General features: G+C 36.1%; 1 protein-coding gene across 2 annotated transcripts; it reads left to right on the plus strand.

Annotated features, from left to right (window-relative positions):
* The first annotated feature begins 626 nt into the window (after positions 1-626).
* Positions 627-23996, plus strand: pip4k2ab (phosphatidylinositol-5-phosphate 4-kinase, type II, alpha b). Of its 2 annotated transcripts, XM_084410374.1 has the most exons (11): positions 641-1434; positions 8156-8253; positions 8365-8461; positions 12025-12177; positions 12296-12442; positions 13958-13996; positions 15781-15876; positions 17466-17579; positions 17786-18038; positions 21472-21575; positions 21729-23996. In XM_084410374.1, exons 1-11 carry the CDS (start codon positions 1297-1299, stop codon positions 21807-21809), a joined length of 1320 nt encoding a protein of 439 aa, XP_084266500.1. In that variant the 5' UTR covers positions 641-1296; the 3' UTR covers positions 21810-23996. The 2 variants fall into 2 exon arrangements, with proteins under 2 accessions (XP_084266501.1, XP_084266500.1); XM_084410375.1 differs by lacking the exon at positions 15781-15876 and having other exon boundaries at positions 627-1434; positions 21729-22241.
* Positions 23997-23999: the final 3 nt, after the last annotated feature.

Consider the following 23999-nt stretch of genomic DNA (forward strand, 5'->3'; position numbering starts at 1 on the left):
AATAATGTGATCTTAACATGTCTGCCCCCATGAGGCGAACCGCTCTATGAAAAATAAAACGTATATGCTACTGCTATGGAGTCTTCATCTCATGGGAGAGTAGGCTACAACATATGTCTTAAAAGTGCTATTTATATAGGTCTATAAGAAAAAATAAGCGCAAATATATACTGTAATCCGTTTTGATTAAATGTAGTCTTCCTAACATTTTTGTGAAAGGCCTGTATAGCTGTATTTGCATAAAATACAAACTATTCCAGCTATTTCGTGCGTATTATAGTTTTTAGATACGTTTATTGTAATCATACAATGTGATGATCCACCTACGCTGTTTGCGCCGCAGGTGATAGCTTATATGGATTTAGTTGGTTTTACGTCCTCGGCGACATCTCTTATATGTAGACTCGGTTTTGCACAATATAACCTTGCTTAATGTCTAGTTTAGACAGCCTAATTATTATTATTATTTAATTTAATTTTGAAGACCAAGCGTGAAAAGCTGACCAAGACCAAAATCGAGATTTAGCAATAGGACTATTTGGATCATGCTGTGACCGTAGTGTGCCGCCAGGCCAACAGCGTTCCGTGAAACACAAGATTTATGTGTCAACGTGCTGAGCTGAGCTAAAGCAGAACTGTCAGACTGGTCCAACTGCTGCATATATACAGGCGCAGTGGATGTGGCTCCCGGTCTCGGTCGGAACTTCAACAGGACAGTGGTTGTTTATTAGTATTTTTCCGGCTTTTTATTAGCTACGTTCGCATTGAGAGATCTGTTTGGGATCGTACCATAATAACCATTGTTAACGGGTTTTCGCCATGATTTAAATTGAGGCGACACACCTTTTTAAAGAGGTATCTGCGTCCTGAATCTGCATCCGTTTACTTTTTACTACATTTCACGTTAAGCCTCATGATGGACACGGATGTCATTCATTTGAGCTTCTGGGGTGGTGCTTTACCGGGCGAGGTTAAGATTTAGTTTGCAAAGCTGTGTGTGTGAATGAGCGGGTAGCGCACACATCCTGCCAACTGTAACCTTCAAGCTAACGTCAATGACAGCTAGCATTTAGCTGGTGGGAGTTGGTGGATAGCGGGATTTCTGAGAGTTTTCATCGTTCGTCATCTGCGCGTTTGCAGAGGGATGCATGAACGCGATGCTTTAAATAACGAAAGGGACGAATTGCATGTCGAGATCCGGTGGAGCGCTGCTGATTCTGAACAGCTTGTGTCAAGACATCGCCACAGTGCCACGCACAGAGAGGGATTTCATTCACCCGATCCTACTCGTTAAACATGGCCTCTGCAGCCTGCAACCTTGCTGCAACCATCGCCAGCAAAACCAAGAAGAAACATTTCGTGTCTCAGAAGGTGAAGCTGTTTCGGGCCAGCGACCCGCTGCTCAGCGTCTTGATGTGGGGAGTGAACCACTCGGTAAGGATTACGTTTTCTTACAGGTTTATAACAGCTGCGATGTTGCGTCTGAGCGGATTGAAGACACGTGTGGCAGTTTTCTTGCGGCTTCTTGGTCCCTAGATAACTGTAGCATTGACGTCAGTCTACGAATCTAAACATCAGAGCTGTTTGTTGCGAGCTGCGTCAATCAATGCGTTCTAACTTGAGACATGCCACTCAACTGTAGATTAAACATACAGTTCCGCATTGAAATGAATCAGATGATTAATGTTCTAGACACAAATGTATACCATTTAGTCTAATTTGATTTGTTCAAGAATGATGAGATTATCACTCACTAAAACCATAAACCACCTGTCATCAGACATAACCAGATAATTTACATGAATCTAAGAACAAAGAAAAACAGAAATATGGTGCATATATATATAAAGCACATATATTATTCTCAAAATTAGAATTAACTTCTTATATTCCCATTCCCAATTCCAATAAAATTCTAAAAGGCTAGGCTATCTCTTTAAAAATCTGTCAAATTCAACATTAATTTTGATACTGAAGGTCCTCTGCCTATTTTATCTGCATATGAGATCAACTCTGGTGATTTTATATATAGGCCTATTTATATTAGTTATATGTAATCTTTTACATAATTTCTCTCATTTTAAGTAGGTCCCGGTGGTAAAACCATCTAAACACAATGGCTGAAATATGTGTGATATGCAGAATGTGATTATTTCATTAACACCTTTGCATGATGGTAGTGAAAATTCAACAGATGGTGCTGAAATCAGTTTGAAAGCATCCTGTGGTGTCAAGTCATTAATTCTATGACATGAATGCTAGATCTGTAAATATTTGTATTACATTTGACACATTATTTTTGTATCTGATGGTGTTGATCCAAATTAATTAATGGACAAAAAACAATATGCAAAAAGCAGGATATTACAACCAAACACAGGCTAGGTGATTCACTGAGGAGATTAATCCAAAAATATTTAGTTGAAAAATCAGTTTTGTGGTCTGTTTCGTCCCAGTACTCAAGAATCAATGAAATGATTGTGTCAGCGAGCAAAGCAAGTGTTTGCTCAGATGAGAGGCTTTGGCACAGAGTCGTGGTTGAGGACGCTGAATGACTAACTACACAGGCTGCACACAGCATTAGATCCCTGATCCCTTGTCAGCGCCTGTCTGCACGAAAATCAAAACTATGTTTGTTCTCAGTGACTGAGAGATCTCAGAACATGGATTTCTAAATTCAAAATTCTCTTATTTCTCAATATTTGAAAAATGTTTTAAAAAAAACTATTTTGCTGTTTGAATCTTGATTAACACCAACTGTGGGCCTAAATATGTGTGTTTAAAAAACATGATATATTTAAAGAATACTTTTCCTGTGGGAATGGAAGATTTGCAGGTATCTGACGAAGCTTTAATTGGTCTCCTAGGAATCTGGACACCGGTGTCTGGGAGCCTTATGCTCTGTCATGATGCACATGAGATGCATGAAGTATAATTATTCATTTAAACATAGATTGAAGTCAAGACATTAAATGCTCATTGGTTTTATTAAGCCTCTCAAATACAATTGAAAAGCATCTAAATTTCCTGTACGTCTTGCGAGTTGAGGTGAGGAAGATTTAATGTAGGCTATAGCATATTTCAATACCAAAGAATGGCTGTATATGGCTGTTGAAAATGCTGTTTATAATTACTCTTATCTACATGAATTGCCTGTTATACTTTGTAGGCCATGTAACTCATCACTAATCAAGACCCTTATGTATGAATCATGTTGACATTTAGATCTTTTAGGCTATTGGGCTTGATGAATTATTCTTATCTTTAAACTAACTTGCAACATCCAGTGTTTAAGGTCAAACAGTTGAAGGCTGTATTTTTTGAGTATCCAAGTTTATGCCTGCGTAACACTTATTTAGTATTATTATAGTCAGCTACCATACAAGCGCACCACTTATGGTGAAAGTGTTACAAATGTCACCCCTCAGATTATCCTAAGTGGATGTAGTAATTCACAAGCCAGTTTCCCCCTTCAGCATCCCAGTTTTGGAATAGAGAGGTTGTTTGAATGGCCTTTTGATGTATTTTCTCATCAGCCCTAGAGAGGCTGTAAAAAATGAATATGTGCAGTTTAATTTAGGCATATGACGGTATCATTTTGCGATAATTGCTCAAGCTTTTATCATGGTATACGGTATTATCACGATATTGAAATAAGTTGCAAAAAAGTGTCAAAAAAATCTCTCAAAGAAATCGAATATCTTTTTTCTTATAACAAAAAGAACTGAACATTTAAATACAATAAAAAAAAGACACAAATTATAAAGTAAATAAATGTTTCAAACAGATTAAAGTGCAAGAGAATTATAAAGAACAATAGGTCACACTTTACAGTAAGGTCTCATTAGTTAATGTTAGTTAATGCATAAACTAACATTAACAATGAGCAATAGCTGCATTTGTTACAGCACTTATTATTCTTTGAATAACGTTGGTTAAAAAATACAACTGATCATTGTTAGTTCATGGTAGCTCAGGTTTTGATTTTAATAATATATTATTACATGTTGAAACTAATATTAACTAATATTAATAAATGCATTAGAAGTATTTTTATAACTAAAAAAAAAAACTAATAAATTAACTAATGGAGCCTTATTGTAAAGTGTTACTGACAATAATAAAAAATCAGAACATTTTCAATCAAAATCTATAGGGCATGTTGTAGTCCAGATTAAAATGTAAAAATGTTCAATTATGAAATTAAACAGCCTGTTAAGTCTAAGTATTTAAGTGTTTAGTGCTGATGAACACCATTGCAAATACAAAAATCTGAATGACTAAAAAAACTTGATAAAAAAACTGTTCAGAAACAGAAAGAAGCACAGCTGTTTTGTTTAGAGGGTTACCGCTGCATTTTTGCTGTCATGTACTTCTCATTCGTCTGTTTACATCAGAGTGTGTGCATGCCTCACATATACTGTATAGTAGCCAAGCCAGTACATTTGGTTTGAAACTTATTTAGTGACTGTTAAAATAGTATGTTCATATAGTATGACAAATGTATAGTATAATAATTGAATTCAGACGTACTACATCCGCCATTGTCATGTGACCTACCTCGTCAGTTGCGTTGTTTCATCTCCATTCACAAAGCCTCTCCTGTGGCCTCATGGGATAGTAAAGTGTTAAGTCAAGTCACATTTATTTATATAGTGCTTTTTACAATACAGATTGTTTCAAAGCAGCTTTACAGAGATAACAGGAAAATAATGCTTCCAGAAGAAAATAGCGTCACAGTCCAGCTTAAGTAAGTTCAGTGATGTTTCATTTTTGTTTAAAAAAAAGTTATTAATTGAGTTCATTTATTTATATATATATATATATATATATATATATATATATATATATATATATATATATATATACTGTATATATAGCTGCTCTGGAGTAAACCGTGATGTCATCGTCCCGCTCAGTTCAGTTCTTGTATAATAGTGTCGATACAGGCAGATCAATATTATTGTTGAATATTAAATTAAATGTTAAATTTAATGTCCCCAACTAAGCAAGCCAAGCCAATGGCAACAAAGGTGGAAAAAGGCGACAGTGGCAAGGAACCAAAACTCCATCAGGTGGCAGAATGGAGAAAAAAACCTTGGGAGAACCCAGTCGTTTTTGTATGCATATTGTGCACTCTTCAGATCCTCACAGGAAGTAGTAAGTCATCTGGGTACTTTTCGCCTACTGTTTTATGATTTCTATGAATTCAGACATTCTGCTCGACTCACAAACATTTCAGCTAATATGGATGTAGGCATACTGTGTATACAAACACAAAGAAATCCTCTGGAGCTGAAATTCAGATAGAGGCTGCATTCGAAATCACATACTTCGCTACTTTAACGTAGGCGAAAAACAGTATGTGACAAAAGAAGTATGTCCGAATTCACAGTACTCGTAATAAAGTAGGCAAAAAGTACCCGGATGACCTACTACTTCCAGCAAGATTCTGAAGTGTGCGTACGATGGACACTTTACCATCCCATGAGGCCAACGTGAAGCGACTTAACTGACGCGCTGGTAGGTCACATGATAATGACAGCATGGCGAATGTAGTATATCCAGATTACATTCATACTAAACACACTCATACTATAAATAACATATTTTTTTAGCAGTCGTGAAGTAATTACTTATTCAAAATAAGTACCTACTCAAGAGCGAAAGCGATTTCGGAGGCAGCCATTTTAATGTCATGTTTTGTCTCCGACACGCTGTAAGCGGTAGACCAATCACAACAAACTGGGTCGTCTGACCAATCAAACCATAGTAAGCTCGCAGAAACCTCAGCTTAGAGAGATGATCTGTGAACAAACTGTTTTCAGATTCTTTGAGAAATGTAAATGTAAATATATCTATAACCTTTAAAATAGCATAATAGGGACACTTTAAATATTATTTTTGGACTTGAGTGAAACTAGTTATAGAGATGCTACCACAAAGCACATCTTTTCAGGTTTTTTTATTATTGTAAATAATATGGAATGTCTAAAACACTTTTGGGGACATCCATTTTGGAGTTTTCTCTCAGTCATTGGGTGTTTGTGTAGAAAAGCATCACTAAACCCCAAAATGAATCAGTGTTGCCTGCAGGTTGATGCTCCCAAACATCATTAGCACATTCTTTTTGTTCATCCTTTATGTTTCGTTTAACTGGGGCTAAATGACAAATGAGATCTTTTGACCTCAAAAATGTAGTGAATATCGCCTGTGGGTTTAGCCTATTTTTATCATTTAGGCCAATAGAGCCCCTCCCTTCAACACATATATGCCACACCGTCTTGCGTATGCTTGATGCTCTTCTATGTCTTTCATAGTTCTTTAAGATTCATCTCTTCTCTCTTATCTAATCCCCGCTCCTCCTCCCCTCTTCTCTCCTTTTAGATGTTTCATCCTCTCAATCAGCACTGTCTCAGATGAGCTTTTTCAAGTTGATTACGTAAGAGTCTCAGAGGTATAACTTAAGTCTGAGGTGAAGGAGAAAAAGGCTTCTTCCATTGTGGCTGGAACTTCCCTAATGGCCAGAATGAGAAATTGCCTGACACCCCCCTCCCCCTCCCCCAGCCTCTTTTCTCAGCACATAAGGAGCGACACTGTCTGTTGCCATTGATGTGAATTTGTAGTAGCGATGTGTTATGTAAAGCGGGTGATGAGCCGAATATGCTGACAGATATTAGTCCGCTTAGAAAACAGGCTTCAGTAATGAAATTATTTGAAGTGAAATGCAATAAAAAGAAGTAATGCTTGTAAAGACGTAATTGCTTGTAATGTTCTCGCCGCACATGTTCCAGAGTGGCTTTCAGAAAACACACAACCTACTCCGCCAGGAACGCCTCTGGTTTCTTGGTTGCTTGATTAATCTCAATGGCTTTATCCAAATGAAATTGTATGCTGATTATGTAACCGAGTGTAAAGGGGCGGGGGTGAAGAGCCACTATGACACACACAATCTATATGTGGATGTAATTACATCAACAAACTCTATATAGCAGAGATTAAACACGTCTGTCTTTACATGATTGTCATTGTACCTTTTATCTAAATCACACTGCAGTTAATATTATCAAATTTCATTTTGCGATTATCATTAAGATCATAATAATCATGCATATACTATGGGCTGAATCACACGGCTCATACTGCGTAAATGAGCGGATGGGGAGTGTGTGTTTGTGTCACGGATAAGGCTGATTGACCGTGGCTTGTCCTTCCCTGTTTTCAGCTGCTGCTGTTTCAGTGAACCTGCTGCCCTCTCCCCCAGTCTTGCAGTTGATTTCTCTAGTCCTTTTTTTATCTCTTTGTAGACTACTGTTCAGCTTTGCAAATCCATTGTACAGCATTAGACAGTGAAAGATGGTGGTTTGTATTCTGAGGCTTCCAATTTCGCCTGTCGCCAATACCTTAAATCAGAAACGGACGTATTTTGTTGTTCAGCCTAATACTTATTTTCGACGTCCTGTTTGTCATTGTTTTAAATCACAAAGCTTAGCCTTTTTTTATTTAAATGCTTCATAATAGACAGGAGGATGCCCCCTGATGCAGCAGGAACAGATGGAGGCACAGGAAGATGCGCAAAAATAACTCTCTGCATACACACAACACGTCATAGTGTAAAGGGAGTGTCCAAAAATCTGGTTGGATTCCACCTTGTAGGACAAATGCACATGTGCACCCATTTTTGGACAGAAATAGGGTTGTCCTTAGATAAATGGGCATCTTTCTGAGTTCATGCCACTATCAATCAACTTGAACTGACTTGAGTTTATGTGTAGTCATGCATGTGCTATTGCCCTTGAAAGGCCACTTGACGTGTATTGAATTATTTAGGGCAGTAAAAAAAAGAAGGGGACAGTCCGGCCAAATAAGTAATGCTTAGCCTGTTGGCGCAGACAGCTCTGTTTTTCGCCGCTGCTGTTAGTGAAAGGAAGTTGTTTCTTGGCAGCGTTCCATCAGTGCACCACATTTGAGGAATGGCCCCTGTACTGCAGATAGTTCTCAGTAAATAAGAAAACGGTCTGATGTATTCATTTGGAGCAGGTCCAGAAGTCTCCTATACAACAGACATCAAGCTATTTTTGATATGCATCACTGTTCAAATATTATTTTGTCATTTAGAATGATGATTTTTTTTTTATGTTTTGTTTTTTTTAAGATAAATGAACTCAGTCACATCCAAATTCCTGTTATGCTGATGCCCGATGACTTCAAAGCCAACTCGAAGATCAAGGTGGACAACCACCTCTTCAACAAGTAAGAAAGACTGACTCGAGACTATATTGCTGAACTTAATGGGATTATTTTATTATTTATTTGTTTGATTTTGTTAGTTATTTGCTTTTGCACCTTTTTCTGCTTCCAAAGAGAGAACATGCCAAGCCATTTCAAGTTTAAGGAGTACTGTCCCCTAGTCTTCCGCAATCTAAGGGAGCGGTTCTCCATTGATGATCAGGAATATCAGGTACCTAAGTGCTTAAGGAGGTCGTAGCATATATATATATATATATATATATATATATATATATATATATATATATATATATACAGTGCAATGCATAAGTGAATACACCCATGCTAAAGTTGACTAAAAAGAGGAATAAAAAATCATATTTTGGAAATTGAACTTAATGCCTTAAGTAAAAAAAATTGGAAAAATCCAACCTTTAAGGACACCAATTTTCTTTGTGAATGAATAATGTATCGTAAATGAATAAATGTTCTTTCTTAAAATACATGGTGCATAAGTGAGTACACCCCTATGTTAAATTCCCATAGAGGCAGGCAGATTTTTATTTTTAAGTATTTTTAAAAATGAATTTTTAGGATACTATGCATCCTGATAAAGTTCCCTTGGCCTTTGGAATTAAAATAGCCCCACATCATCACATAGCCTTCACCATACCTAGAGATTGGCATGGTTTTATGTCAGTTAGCCTAAAAGCTAGTTTGATTTGCATTGAGAGATGATCTTATGGAAAGTACCCCATGCCAATCTCTAGGTATGGTGAAGACAATGTGATGATGTGGGGCTATTTTAATTCCAAAGGCCAAGGGAACTTTATCAGGATGCATAGTATCCTAAAAATTCATTTTTAAAAATACTTAAAAATAAAAATCTGCCTGCCTCTATGGGAATTTAACATAGGGGTGTACTCACTTATGCACCATGTATTTTAAGGAAGAACATTTCTTTATTTACGATCCATTATTCATTCACAAAGAAAATTGGTGTCCTTAAAGGTTGAATTTTACCTAATTTTTTAAATTAAGGCATTAAGTTCAATTTCCAAAATATGATTTTTTTATTCCTCTTTTTAGTAAACTTTAGCATGGGTGTATTCACTTATGCATTGCACTGTATATATATATATATATATATATATATATATAATTATTGTTTTATTTTTTTTCCTGTTATGTTACTAATTTATTGTGCCAAAAATGGTTACATTTAAAGACGATTTATTATGCCCTTTTTTCACATATTTTATTTACTTTCACCTTACTCACCTAAATCACCTTACTTTCCTAGTCCCCTCCTTCCGAAAAGTGCAAAGTGCTCTGATTAGTCGGCTGGATCAGTGTTTTGTGATTGGTCAACCACTTCGAGTGTGTTTTGGAAATGTGATGTTTCTTACCATAACTGCAAGTTTCAACACACTACTCAGGCAACTCCCATTTATTGCGTATTCCTTGGGCGGGAATTATTTAAATGAGGAATATTGTGACGTACATTCCTGGAAGAAAACTCAAGACTACAATGAAGGCGTTTTATGGGAGTTCTGAAAAAGTGCTTAGTGATATTAAAGAAAGATATCTCCCTTTTGACTGGATTTGTGCTTTGCAGACATTTTTCACGCTCAAACAGCAACATTACACACTAAAGAAAGTTGAAAATGTATGAAAACATAATAGACCCTATTTAAGCTTTAATGGCTATTTTCTTTATTCTTCACATGAGAAATGAACAATGGGCTGAGAACTTTTTTTGACTTTATTCACACACCGGCTGCAAGTTTGTTGTCATGTCCGATATAATATAATTTTGTTATTGGCCCATCCTTTTTGCAAGTTTTGGTTGAAATATCAGTTGTTGTTGTTTCAATGTTGAAAATCATTGAAACTACATTTAATGCTAAATGGTTGTGAAAAAGGTTACCAAAATACGGTCAGACTTTAGTTTAGGGTCCAATTCTCACTATTAACTCCGACCTTTGGCTCAATAAACTCTTAATTACTGTTTAAGACGTTAAAACAACATTGCAATATCAATGTTGATTCGATTAGCAAAATTGAAACAAAATTCAACCATGATTCAACATGTCACGAACAAAGGATGAAACAAAAGACTTATTTATTGAACAAAGGAGAAACGCTTAGAGATTGTTTTTGCTTTTAACAGTAACATAAACAATACCGAACGAAGAACCTAGGAATCTAAGGTCTTAAATACACAGGGGAGTAATCAAAGTAAGTACGAACAGGTGAATTAAATGAGTAACTACATAGGGCACAAAGAACACTGGCAAACCAGAACGGGAAAACCAGTTAAAACCAAACCAAACCTGAACATACACTTTACAACATGATGTTGATTCACCCGTGAACAAATGTTGGATTTCATAGTTTGACACAAAAAGAAAAAATGGTTGATTCCTCATGATATGACCCTTTTAAAACAAAGCATTTTTGTTTCTCAGTTCATATGTAGCAGCTTTATAAGTAAACTGCTATAATATCAGGTTTTAGTTTCTATAGCAATCATCAGATCTTTCAGGCTCAGATCAAGTTAAATGCCATAAACTGAAAATAGTGTATTGAATTTGGCCCATCTCCCAGAATATCTCAACACTACACTTACACTACTGTTGACCCATCACTGTGATTGTTGGAATCAGCATTTCATTTTCATTGAAGTGGAAGCACTTCTTTTTTTTTCTTCTTTTTTTTATTGGTGTGTCTCCAGGTGACTTCAGTAAAACATCTTCTCTATCAATATCCAAAATGAATTTTATATGATTACAACATTGCTAAATGCTGCTAATCTTGAAATCGTGCTTAGGTTGGATATCAAAATAAAATCTTTTTAAAAGTCATGAGAAAATGATTGCCATTGTTGTTAATGTCAAATAAGGCTGAGAATCTTAACAGTATTTTTGGTGCAAATTCATCGTCACATTGTTGAAGCAGCCAAATTTGGTTGATGCCATCTTGAACAGGTTGTGACATGGCCTCAACCTCCAAAACCATGAACAAAATTATGCAACGGGGGGGGAAAAGGCCAGACTACTTTAAATAAAGGTTCACAGGTAAATAGCATTTCTGCTGATGGTTTTAGATTTACAAAATTCAGCTTTCCTACTCAGTATATGTCTTTACAGCAATTGGCCTATGCTGTTGTATTGTAATGCTAATTAATAAATTAATATAAATATTTCAGCTTTTGTTTTTAAAGAGGATTTTACTGCTCGAGTTGTTGATGATCATTTTAAAAAATAAAAAATATTGATTCTTGATATCCAAATCTGGGTCCTAAAGCAAAACCAGTTGGGATCTGCTGATCTACTACATCAGTTTCACTAAGACATTTGGAACAGCTTTGACCATCATGAAAACAAATCCCATTCAGTACAGTGACAACACACTGTTGCAGTAAACCGCAGAGACCTTGCATTTTTGGCAGCTATAATGAAGATGGCATCTCAAAGCGCAGGCTGTAAGTCAGCTGTGCTTTTGCTGGTTGAATTTTAATGTAAACCTATTGACTCCTATCTTTCTGCAAGGGGCACTAACTGCAAAATGTTCTTTATCTTGTTTTCTGTTTTTGTAAGAGAGCAAGGATGTTTTGCAATCCAAATGACCAAATCTGCCAAAATGTGTCAGTTTGTTATGAGGTTCAATAAAAGTCTGTACAGTCTGGCATTCCAGTCTGACTGCAGTCTAGGAGAAGTGCCAGTAGCTTTTCACCGTTTTATGGGAGCTGTTTAGTGTGAAATCCTTCACTGTTCTTTTCTCCCGTGGCAGAACTCTCTGACACGCAGGGCCCCGATTCCCAGTGACGCTCAGGGCCGCAGTGGAGCTCGTTTCCACACTTCATACAACAAGAGATACGTCATCAAGATCATCACCAGCGAGGACGTGGCCGAGATGCACAACATTCTGAAGAAGTACCACCAGGTAGAGGGAAAATCTGTTTCTTTGAACAAAGACAAATATTCTATTGTGAGTCTCACAAGCTGTGAAGTGTAAAGTGAATCTTTTTTTTCTCTTTTTTTTTTGTATTTGCCCACTGTAGTATATAGTCGAGTGCCATGGAAACACGCTGCTCCCTCAGTTTCTGGGCATGTATCGCCTCACAGTGGATGGAGATGAGACCTACATGATCGTCACTCGCAATGTTTTCAGCCACCGGCTGCCTGTTTACAAAAAGTATGACCTGAAGGTGAGAGAGCCTGTCTAATCTTCAATATCGCAAAAGTGAATGGATCAACTCATAATGTAATAGCAAAGTGTAATCTAGTAACTGCACATACTGTAGTAAGTTTCTGAAAACGTAATAAAATAAATATATTTTTACATTATGAGAAATGTATTAAATTATAAATTCATCAAAATCTTTGTCTTATTGTCATAATTGTATTAGCTTTTTTAAACATAAAAACATTAATAATCCCTTACAGTATTATTACAGTATACAGTGTTCACATAAAAAACACTGCAATTAATTTACAGTACATTTTTTTAATCTAAAATGCACCAGATGTATTATTATTATTAATACTACTATTATTATTGATGTTGATATTACTTAATTGCATTACTTCTTTTATATACATAAGCCAAATACACTTATAGGCTTTAGATAAAGAGAATATTAAATGTTTTTCAATTTGACAACAAAAAGTTATATAAACTGTTAAATGACGAACAGTGTACAATACCAAAACTGTTTCTCAATATAGTGCTCAGGTATATTTAAAAAAAATCACAGTATCAATATAGGGGGGAAATTGTGAAGAACTTGTCACCTAATAATGCTACGTTTACCTCTGGAAGATTTGGCTAATAATGTCTTTAGTTCATTAGTTCATAAAGCTTCTCTATAGAGAATCATATCACTAAAATTCTAAATACATTATACATTTTTTAGAATATAAGCAAGATTTAATGACAACCATTTAAATGACTGCATCCCAAAAATGTTTATTTTATTTTGGGTTTTAATGTATGTTTCTGTGTGTTCAAATGTGTTTCTGGGTCAAGGTGACTCAAAATGATGGAGCACGCATAATCACAAAATGAATACAACTTTTATGAAAATGTTTATTTCACAATGTAGCCTAATTATGTTTTGTGCTCAAATGTATTATATTGAAAGATAATTATTATTATATTGTAAATATTGTTTCTCTTGCACATTATGTGCTGGTATTACCTTATGAACCGTAACTACATTAGAAGTTGCTACAAATAAAATGTTCATAATATAATAATTTTCTCATACAATAACCTATTACATTATGTGAAATTTTTTTATTACATCGTTACTACATTAAGAGCTCAAGATTTTATTACAATTTAAGAAAATTATTACATTATGAACATTTTATTACATTTATAATGTAAGACTTATTAAACTTATGCTATATTTTGAGTCTTTGAGTCCATGCGATAACTTTAACTCATTATTCACAGAAAATTCAGACATCCACCCTCGTTCTTCCTGGTGCGTTCACGAGAGAAGTAGTGTTGTCTGATTCATGAACAAATGATTCTTTTGAATCAGATCTTTTTAATGAATTGGGTGAACTGTATAATAGCAGAAAAATAAGTACAGCAGAAAACTAACTTGTTCCAGAGTGGGAAATAAGTTATATAGCTTTTATCTATTGAGGAAATGACATTTTTTAATTAAGTGTAACTGGTCTTTTAATAATGACTTTATGTTCATTTTTAGGGATCCACAGTGGCAAGAGAGGCTAGCGACAAAGAAAAGGTAAACTCTCTCTCTCTCTCTTTTTTTATCATGTGTAGAAAGCATATAACTTTTGAATAGGGGATGAACTTCCAGGCTAAAAATATTTTCATTTCCAGTGTATGATTACATGTTCAGAAAATGAGCTCATATTTGCATGTTGAATGTATTGCATGTCTGAGTTTGGAAATTGTTTAAAAAAAAAAATCTGAACATATTATAACATCATATTCCTTCCTATTTGTCTTGTGTATTAAATAAAATGATCCTGTGTGAAAAGATTCCCATTTTCTACATTCTCCATTCCTTGGGAAAAAAAACTCCTTTTTAATTCAGTGTTTGCTTGATTTATTTGCTTCAGAGTATGGTAAACTGCACTTTTGTAGTCCAGTGGTTTCAATTTATTTAGGTAATGGTCCTGAGAAAAATGAAAATAATTATAATGGATTAATTTAAACCTAAGAACCGTGGTGTCTCTTATATTGTGATACCCTATTGTTTTACCCTGTAATTTAAGTGCACTGATCTCTGAAGGTAAAGAGTGAGATGGTAAGTAGAACTATTGTAAATAATAGATCAGACATTGGCTACTTGTTTTCAGGGAACATTTGACTGTTGGATTACGCACTATCACACTGAATTAAACTTCCTGTGGAAACTGCACTACCGTTCAAAAGTTTGAGGTCAAGATTATTTTCAGCAAGAGTGGAATAAATTGATCAGAAGTGACAGTAAAGACATTTATAATGTTCCAAAAGATTTCTATTTCAAATAAATGCTGCTCTTTTGCACTTTCTATTAATCAAAGAATGCTTTTTTATTACAATTTCCACCTAAATATTAAGCACCTGTTTGCTGTTTTCAAAAGAATAATATAAAAGTAATATTTATAAGTAACATAATAATAAGAAGAAATGTTTCTTGAGCAGCAAATCAGCATATATTAGAATGATTTCTGAAGGATCATGTGACACTGAAGACTGGAGTAATGATGCTGAAAGTTTTTTTTACATTTTATATTAAAATAGAAATTTTTTATTGTAATAATATTTCGTAATATTACAGTTTCAATGTATTTTTGATCGCTTGATGAGCAAAAATCTTGCCGACCCCAAACTTTTGAACAGTAGTGTATATATAAATACATTGTGTGTGTTAATAAAAGGCTAATACTCTTGCAGTCTACTCTTGTGTACAGTATTTACTCACATAAGGCAAACCTAATCTTGTGTTTTTCTCATATATGTGTAAATATTGAGGGCATGAACGATTTGCATGCATATATAATTTTTTTTTTCTATATGCATGTTAATCTGGCTGGCATGATGAATTATTTCTTTGATTTATTTCTCCTTTATTGAGATTTTATATTTACATTCTATCGCTGTATATGATACTCTCGGGCAAATATGAACTGATGTATATTTGTAATTATGTGTCATATACAGATTTATTGTCATTCACAGTATTTGATGAAATGTTTCCCTTGCTTCTCAATTGTGATTTCCTTAACATTCTCCCATGATATTTTGTCTTCACTTGGTTACTGTACAACAGTCATGTTATCAAGTACACATGTACTTTTGGTGTGTTTCTTTTTGATGCATGTATGTGGGATATGTCCATCTTTTTGATTCTTCCATTGTCTTCTAAAGGCTTTACATGTTTTTTTATGAAATGTTAAAAGTAAAAAAGGCCTAAGAACGCCAGTTCCCTAAAGTTACGTAGAAAGTTCAGGTCTGTCACCTCCACACAGTGATTTTTGGGTGCTTGCGTTTTGCATCTGACCTCCCTTCTCCCTGCAGCCACGCCCACCTGAGGAGGCTCCATCCAAATCACGCATGAGCCAAAAGCTACAAACCATCCGGATTGCCACACGCTTTTACTGCGCCATAAGACACGTAAGGACACGACAGCAAAGAACTTTCCCATATTGCTCAGTGTTCTTCTTCAACATGCATCACCCCGCATTTTGCCTCAGGAAAGCACCGTTCCCTCTGGATCCCACAAGGGACTGTAAACACAAGCCCATGGCCGGTGCTTTAGGTTTAACTTATCCTCCTGTTCCAGAACGGTGACTCCATCTTCGACAATCTCTGCTGGAATTGCGAAAAGAACTGGAATACTAGTGCGTCAGCATTTGAGAGTTCTGCTGAGCCATATGCGGTTTTATATATACCTTCATATGGTCATCTGCATGTTCAATTAGTTTGGAGTCTCAGGAATCAAATGGTCATAAAGGGTGAAAACATGTATTCTAGATTTCTAGATAGATACTAGATCTAGATTTTTCTTCAGTTCTGACACAAAGATAATTTATTCAACTAGAACAAAAGTAGGCTATTTAACTAAATAATGTTTTTTTATTTGATGTTTAAGAAATGTATCACAAATTTAATCTGACATATGAAAATCAGATCAATGAATTAAAGGGATAGTTCAGCTAAAAATGGAAATAACGTCATTATTTGCCTCATGTTGTTCCAAGCCTAAATGACTGTAGAACACCCATTATTTGAGTTTTTTGGGTTTTTTGATCATCTTTTGTGTTCCACAGAAGAAAGTAAGTCATTCAGGTTTGGAACAACATGAGGTAAATGATGACAGAATCTTCATTTTTTTTGGGTGAACTATCCCTTAGAATCTTGATACTAGCTGTAGAGTTCAGATTGGAATCGCTGATGTTTGTGAAAGTAGGCATTTAGGAAATAACCCTTGGTTTAATCATTGTAATTATTTAAATGCTGTAATTGTCTGTTGGCTCTAATAGTGAGATCTAAATCATACCCTGTTGCTCTGAGTGTCCACAGGAGGCAGAAATCTGCTTTACATTTCACCCGACTGCATCCGTGATGTGCTGTTTTTAAGCTCACTGAGTGAATTCACATTTGTTGTGTGTGGGCAGATCAGAATTGCACCAGGCCAAGCGCTGAACTTCTTAATTCACCCCCATAAGACTTTATTTATTTTTAAGATGGTGATTTTTTTAGTGTAATATTTCATATTATTATTTAGTTTAATAATAGAGTGATAAGATGATGGACACAAGAAATTCGTCATTAATTGTAAGAATTATGTAGTAAATGTGAAGAGTGTTAATTCCACAAGACTAGCAGCACTAAAAAGAATTGCAAAAATACTGCGTGTGTTTGGGCAAACACACAGTTCCACCCCATTGGTCGAGATAATGTTGTTTTCTCTGTCCCAGTCGGGCCGCTCAAACAGACAGATTGCATTTTCATTTGGTACTGCTAATAGTACAGAAAATACACACTTCCATATGTAAAAATATTGCTACAAGAATTATTATTTTTGTCATAGAGTTTTCATTTTTAAATGTATTAACAAATCAAAATATGTGCAGAAGAAAATCGGAATGTATGGCAGTGACACCATCTTTTTTTTCATTGCTTAGTCAACTAAACGTCAAGTTTAAATATACAGATTTTGCTGCTTTAACTCTTTTTCTTTCCCCCAATGTGAATAACAGACCAAGGAGCTTCCAACTTACAAAGACAATGACTTCATCAATGACGGCCAGAAAATCTACGTAGATGAGGAAAACAAGAAAATGTTCCTGGAGAAACTGAAGAATGACGTAGAGGTCTGTGTGCATTAAGTTTGTGTGCTCATCCATCATGTGCTTTGCCACTGCCTTGCTATTCATTTGCTTTGTTTAATGTAATTGGATCATTAAACTCTTATCTAAACGCTCATTCGCCCTAATCACCCCTCTCTGTCTTTAAACTGTGTCTAATTAAAAAGACAATGATTGTTTCGTGCTTAATCCTTTGAAAAATGTGTTTCCAGTTCCTGGCCCAGCTGAAGCTGATGGACTACAGTCTGCTGGTGGGGATCCATGATGTGGAGCGAGGGGAGCAGGAACAGCCCGAGGAGGAGAGTGAAGACAATGACGCTGGCGAGGAGGAGGGAACAGAGAGCGACGGAGGGGCCACCGGCTCCCCACCAGACAGCCCCAGTAACACACTAGACAGCAATAGACCTCTGGGCCCGGGAGAGTTTGACCCCGTCATTGACGTATATGCCATCAAGAGCCATGAAAGTGAGTCATTTTTCTAGCTCAAACTAAATTAAAAGTAGGGTTGCTTGATGGTTTTTAGGATGTTCTAGGTGGTTTTGATTTTCTAGTCTCTAGATATAGCTTGAGAGCCATTTTAATGTATCTTTTGCCCATTTGATCTGGATGAAAATTGTGAGAACAATCACTTAAAAAAAAAAGTAATACTACTCCTTTCATAAATAAGCTGAATCATTTAAAGGGATACTCCACTTTTGGAGACAGTTGAGTTTTACCGTTTTCAAGAAACTTTGCTGCCGTACTATGACGCAGCGCCTGAAAATAGGTCTAATAGGTTAGACAAACGTTGGAAGTTACCGAGCTGGGGACTATTTTCAGGCGCTGCGTCATATCATTACCCCTGCTGGACTCATGGTACGGCAGCAAAGTTTCTTGATTATTACGCAGGAATGAGAGTATAGTTCCTAGCCATATCAGCCTAGAAAATCGCAACTTTACATATTCTGTCGGTCTTAGTACACGATGTAACTACAGAAGAGTCAAGTTTTAAATAGGAAAAATATCAAAACTCTTTGGTCATTTTTTTGAGAAAGATGCTAATGGTCTTGTCCGATTCAATGATCTATGCTAAGCTATGCTAGAAGTGGCACCGCCAGACCCGGAGTTCGGCTGAATGGATTTGAAAATGGTAAAACTCAACTGTTTAAAGGAGAACTCCGGTCAATTTTAACATTGAGCTCATTTTTTTGTACATTTGGAGTGCTGTCAATACAGAGAACAACGACAAAAATCGGTGTTGCCTACACCGAGTTATTCTATTTTTAAAATTTGCACCCTATTGACTTCAATGGGGCAAGTAGTAAGCCTGCTTTTTAGCCTCTTAACATCCTTTAAGTGTCATTACAAGTGCACAGAAAATGTGAGTGATTCCTTCCGAGTGAACACGAGTGGATCTGACTGCAGTAGATGTTAGAGATATTAATAAAAATTGTCGAGTTCACGCGCGTGATCATAGGTACTAAACCTATGCGCGTGAACTCGACAATCGATTACTATGGCCTTCCACCGAAAACAGGATGTAAACAAAGGTATGAGCGCTGGCTGAATTAACTTCATTTTTATTAATATCTCTTACATCTACTGCAGTCAGATCCACTCGTGTTCACTCGGAAGGAATCACTCACATTTTCTGTGCACTTGTAATGACACTTAAAGGATGTTAAGAGGCTAAAAAGCAGGCTTACTACTTGCCCCATTGAAGTCAATAGGGTGCAAATTTTAAAAATAGAATAACTCGGTGTAGGCAACACCGATTTTTGTCGTTGTTCTCTGTATTGACAGCACTCCAAATGTACAAAAAAATGAGCTCAATGTTAAAATTGACCGGAGTTCTCCTTTAACTCTGGGGGAGTTGTAAAATGAGCCTATTTCCAAAAAAAGTGGAGTATCCCTTTAAGGTGTCCTTTATGCCTGTAGCATGAATAATACTTGACAAGTAATGCACACAATTTTAATATTTGGAGTTTTGAAAAACCATTATACATTGGGGGTAAAAAAAATCTGTATTGTGTTACACTATTCCTCTGTAAATACTGTCAATTCAGCCATATTTAAATTATAATGTGTAATATTGCACATTCATGGATTGAAAATCTGTTGGGGTTTTTTGATGCACAGTCAGGTCAATAGTTCAGATCTTACTATTTATATTTTTTAGCAATGCTTTTTATATTTACTAGAAATATTTATTCATTAAATGTTACATTTTCCATTTTTTTGTTCATTATTTTTTTTTCTCTTTACTAAAAGAAAATATGCAACAAGCTAGAAATTATGCAGCTGTAATGCAACTTCATAAACTCACTTTTGCTGGAAAATTATGGAACATGATGGATATTACTGACCATTTGTTGTAGTATTTATTTTTACTCTTTCAAACTGTATCTGTTATCCAGCTAGACACGTTATCTTGGTTGACAAATCAGCAGATTCTGCTTGAGTGCATCACATAAAGCCAAGCATTTAAGTTTGCAAGGCATATAAATACAAATTTCTGTCATGAAACTCTAGATGGCGCAGATGCTGATAGGTCCTTAACTCAGTCTGCTTGCAATCACATCGTTCTCTATAGGGCACAGCTGATTGGTTCCTGCTGTATCAGCAGCCAATGAGCTCACTGCTCAGCTTTCAAATACTTGGTCAGCTTTTGCTCCACCTGTATAGATCTGCTATGGGTAATACTGATGGGCATTCCGGCTCTTTTTCGTTGACTCAGCTCACTGAAAAGAGCCGGCTCTTTTTGACTCACAAACGGCTCTTTAAAAAATATATGTTTTAACTCGCTGAAAGTCCACCGCACAACCGTGCAACGTGAATATGCACATTTTTAATTGTCCATAACAACCCAAAAACGTGTCTGCTTGCCTTGCACATCTAATTAATGGGCAAAGTTATGACTGACTATTTTTCTTACCTTCTTTTTTTATTTTTTATGTGGATGTTATTGAGCTTGTAGAAGTTTAGCTCTTGCGCTGCCATTGCCCGATGTCATTTCTGAGTCATATCAGACCATAATCTGTCTCTCTTTTAAATGCCTATTCCACAAGTGATAGGCTACGACTGGCTGTTTTAAAATATAACTAATATCGAAACAAAATAACAAAATAACCCAGGCAGTCTCATCTAAGAGAGGTTTAGGCCTCCAGCTGGGCTCATAGTTTGCAGGTTTGCTTAGTGGCAAACTTTTTTCATTTGACTGGTTCAACCGCCACCCGCCCGAATTTAATTAAAATATCATTTTTTTGTCACGTCATCCGCCCGATCCGCAGTTTATCCGCATCTCTAGTGTATGTGTGTGTGTGAGTTGGCTCGGCCCTCCCTCATGCAGTTTAATTGGTTGACAACATCGCGTGTATGATTGACAGGAACAGAATGTGAGGCTGATCAGACAGTCGAAACAAATGTGTGTGCGCCTTTAGGCCTATATAATTATGTTTTTGTTGGTTTTTGAATTAAATCATTCATTATTTCATCATTAGCCTACATAATGATTTAATTTCTATAGGCTATATTTTAAAAAATAGAGTCGGCTCTTCAGATATGCGAGCCGGCTCCCGTCGTTCACCTAAAAGAGCCGGCTCTTAGATCCGGCTCATTCGCGAACGACCCATCACTAATGGGTAATTCATGTACGCTATATCGTACAGCAGCGTGTCGTGGTATGCAGCAGCAGCAGCAACATAACAGATGTATTCCGCCAAGACCAGACATTAACATTATCACATCCATTACCATGCCAAACAGTTGTCAGGAGCTGTCATGACAGAAATGGATGAACAAGCTCAGTGAATGTTAAATATGCATCGGCAGCACAGCACTGGGCCAAAAGGCAAGTGATAGTTCTGTCTCACTTTGTTCCAGTTCTTGCTTAAAAACACTAGCTCATTCTTCCTTACAGATGCTCCTAAAAAAGAAATCTACTTCATGGCGGTGATTGACATTCTCACTCCATATGATGCCAAGAAGAAAGCAGCCCATGCAGCTAAGACAGTCAAACATGGGGTAAGAGTTACAAACACAGTTCCTCTTTCTGTGTAAAGCGCTTTGAGTGCCGAGAAAAGCGCTATATAAATGTGATGAACTATTATTATAGTTCCAATGTGTCATAAACAGTGCTAGTACTAAGCGACACGTTTTTGCTCCTCCTTTTTCCAGGCAGGGGCAGAGATCTCAACGGTCAACCCCGAGCAATATTCAAAGCGCTTTTATGACTTCATCGCCACCATTCTGTCCTAACCGCGGTGGTCACATATGAGCTCATATCCTAAGAGAGGTTTGGCTGTGCTAACGGATACATTGTCTCTCTGCCGCTCGTCAAAGGATCACTTCTGAGATCTATCAAGATCTTTTTGGTTTTGTTTACAGTTCCTTTTTCCTCCTCTGTTCGATTTCTCAGTAGGTTTATGGCTCCATGTGTTGTGATATAGTCATGCATATATAGCGTTCTGTATCTTTGTGTTAGATATTGTTGATTGAGAAACCGAGTGATGTTGTTTGTGCCCAGCTACCGTGGTATGATTATCATACTGGAATTCTCAAAGCTGCTTATATATTTATTGTCCTTTGTTTTCTCTAGAGAAAAATTCACTGTTCTTAATAAAAATTAGTAATAATATATTTTAATTCATAAAATAAATTTAGCCCTGAACAAAAAATGACCAGAGTCAGAATAAAAATAAAAATAAAATAGAGCATAATTGTTTGAAAGTGTTTATTGCACTATCGCTCTTTAGCTGCAGGCAGTACCTTTAAATAAAATCCGGGGGGGGGGGTGTTTTCTATCCGTTTACATGTAACGGTAAAAGTGATGCGACTTCAGGTTAAACTGCTAAATTCATAGTTAAGCGAATTGGATTTAGATGATCTGCCTGTTGTGCATTGTAAAGTCTTGCACAGGAGCTCAATATTTGCAGTTGACTCCGATAGTAATGTTTAGTATAAAGCAACAGATTTTGCACATGATCTAATGCACCAAAACATTTATGCAAAAAGATTCCAGTTTTACCACTGACTCGCGGAGGGTCATGCAATAGTAGTGATTCGTAGAACGTGTTAAAAGCACCTAATGGGTTACATGTGCATCGCCACTTTTGTATCCCTAGTGAAAGAACAAGACATAGCCTGTTTTTTGTTGATTGCAGAACATGTTATGAAAAGGAAGCATATTTTGTACCTCCTCTTCTTTTTTTTTTACAGTAACAATTAGCAAGTTTACAGTGGGCCGTTCTCTTGAGAATGCAGTTGTGCTGCCGCTGTATTGATGCTTGAATCTGCGGAAAGTGTTTCAGTCGCACTGTAAAGAGGGGAGGACGCTGCCTGACTCTGTCTTACTGTTGATCTATCTCTCTCTCGCTCTCTCTCTCTGTCATCATTGTCCGAACTTTGTGTGATCCCAGAGACCTTTAGTATTATTAAAAATATATAGATATTGTGATATGTCTTCTTCTGGAATATTGTTTGCAAAGTAATCCTAAATATTCTTCTGTATGTGTTGACATGTATACACTGTGCAAGGGTGTGCCTTTTTTACTCTGAATTATTTAATTTTGTATTTGAATCATTTTTTTAAAAAGAGACGTTTGAAAAATGTTATTTTCTAAAAAGGGAAAGGTGAATAGGACGAATCCTAAGGTGGTTTTGCTGTTCATGTGTAGATGTGTAAATATGCAGGTGTGTTACATGTTTGCAATATTATGACTGAATGTTGCAGTCCTAATGGTACAAAAACTTTACGGTTTTCCTGTTAGCTTAGTTCACCAATACATTGTTGTTATAATTGAGGTTGTTTTTTTTTGTTCAAACTCTTTTGAGGCTTGATGTGTTGCTGTATTTTCATTTCTGACCTATCAAACGATGTCAGTTCTTGTTTTTAGGACAATTTTCAGTGTGTGTAATTCAGCACAACAACAAGCTTCATTAACACACTCCAGATTTATTCTCTCTGAGTCTGATGAATTTGATGTATGCACAACACATTTGAATCTCAAAGAAGTCATTTCAATGAGCTTTTGAGGGGAAAAAGACTTCACTTTGTCTCAAATTGTATAGAGTTTTGATCTCATGTGATGTAATTTGTAAAAACATGCTTTCATGTTGATGGTACAGTGTGAGTTTGATACTTCGACGTTTGAGGAAGAAGAAAAAAAGTGAAGGAAATGTGAGCCCTTTTAATTACGCTATCAAAGGAAGATGTTATTGGTTGTCAGTCTACTTGTCATAACTGTTGTCTACATCATGAAAGTGTGCAGCTCTTGTGTGTTTGTGCTGTAGGCCTAAAATATTTAAAAGCATCCTGTCCCATAAGCATTGCTCAATAAAACGACGCATTGCTCAGCTTGATTAATGTTTATATAATATTCATGTATTATGGCAAAATCTTACATTCACAAGACAAACCATTAAAAAATACTAAATGCTTCCCCTAAA

The sequence above is a fragment of the Rutilus rutilus genome, assembly GCF_951802725.1.
Source record: "Rutilus rutilus genome assembly, chromosome: 6".
NCBI classification, from domain to species: Eukaryota; Metazoa; Chordata; class Actinopteri; order Cypriniformes; family Leuciscidae; genus Rutilus; species Rutilus rutilus.

Bases quoted from the DNA above. Each gene is read 5' to 3' on its own strand.
- pip4k2ab (XM_084410374.1), top strand. From the start codon at position 1,297: ATGGCCTCTGCAGCCTGCAACCTTGCTGCAACCATCGCCAGCAAAACC. The intron at 1,435-8,155 runs GTAAGGATTACG...GTTTTTTTTAAG, and splicing joins TGTGGGGAGTGAACCACTCG to ATAAATGAACTCAGTCACAT. The intron at 12,443-13,957 runs GTGAGAGAGCCT...GTTCATTTTTAG, and splicing joins ACAAAAAGTATGACCTGAAG to GGATCCACAGTGGCAAGAGA.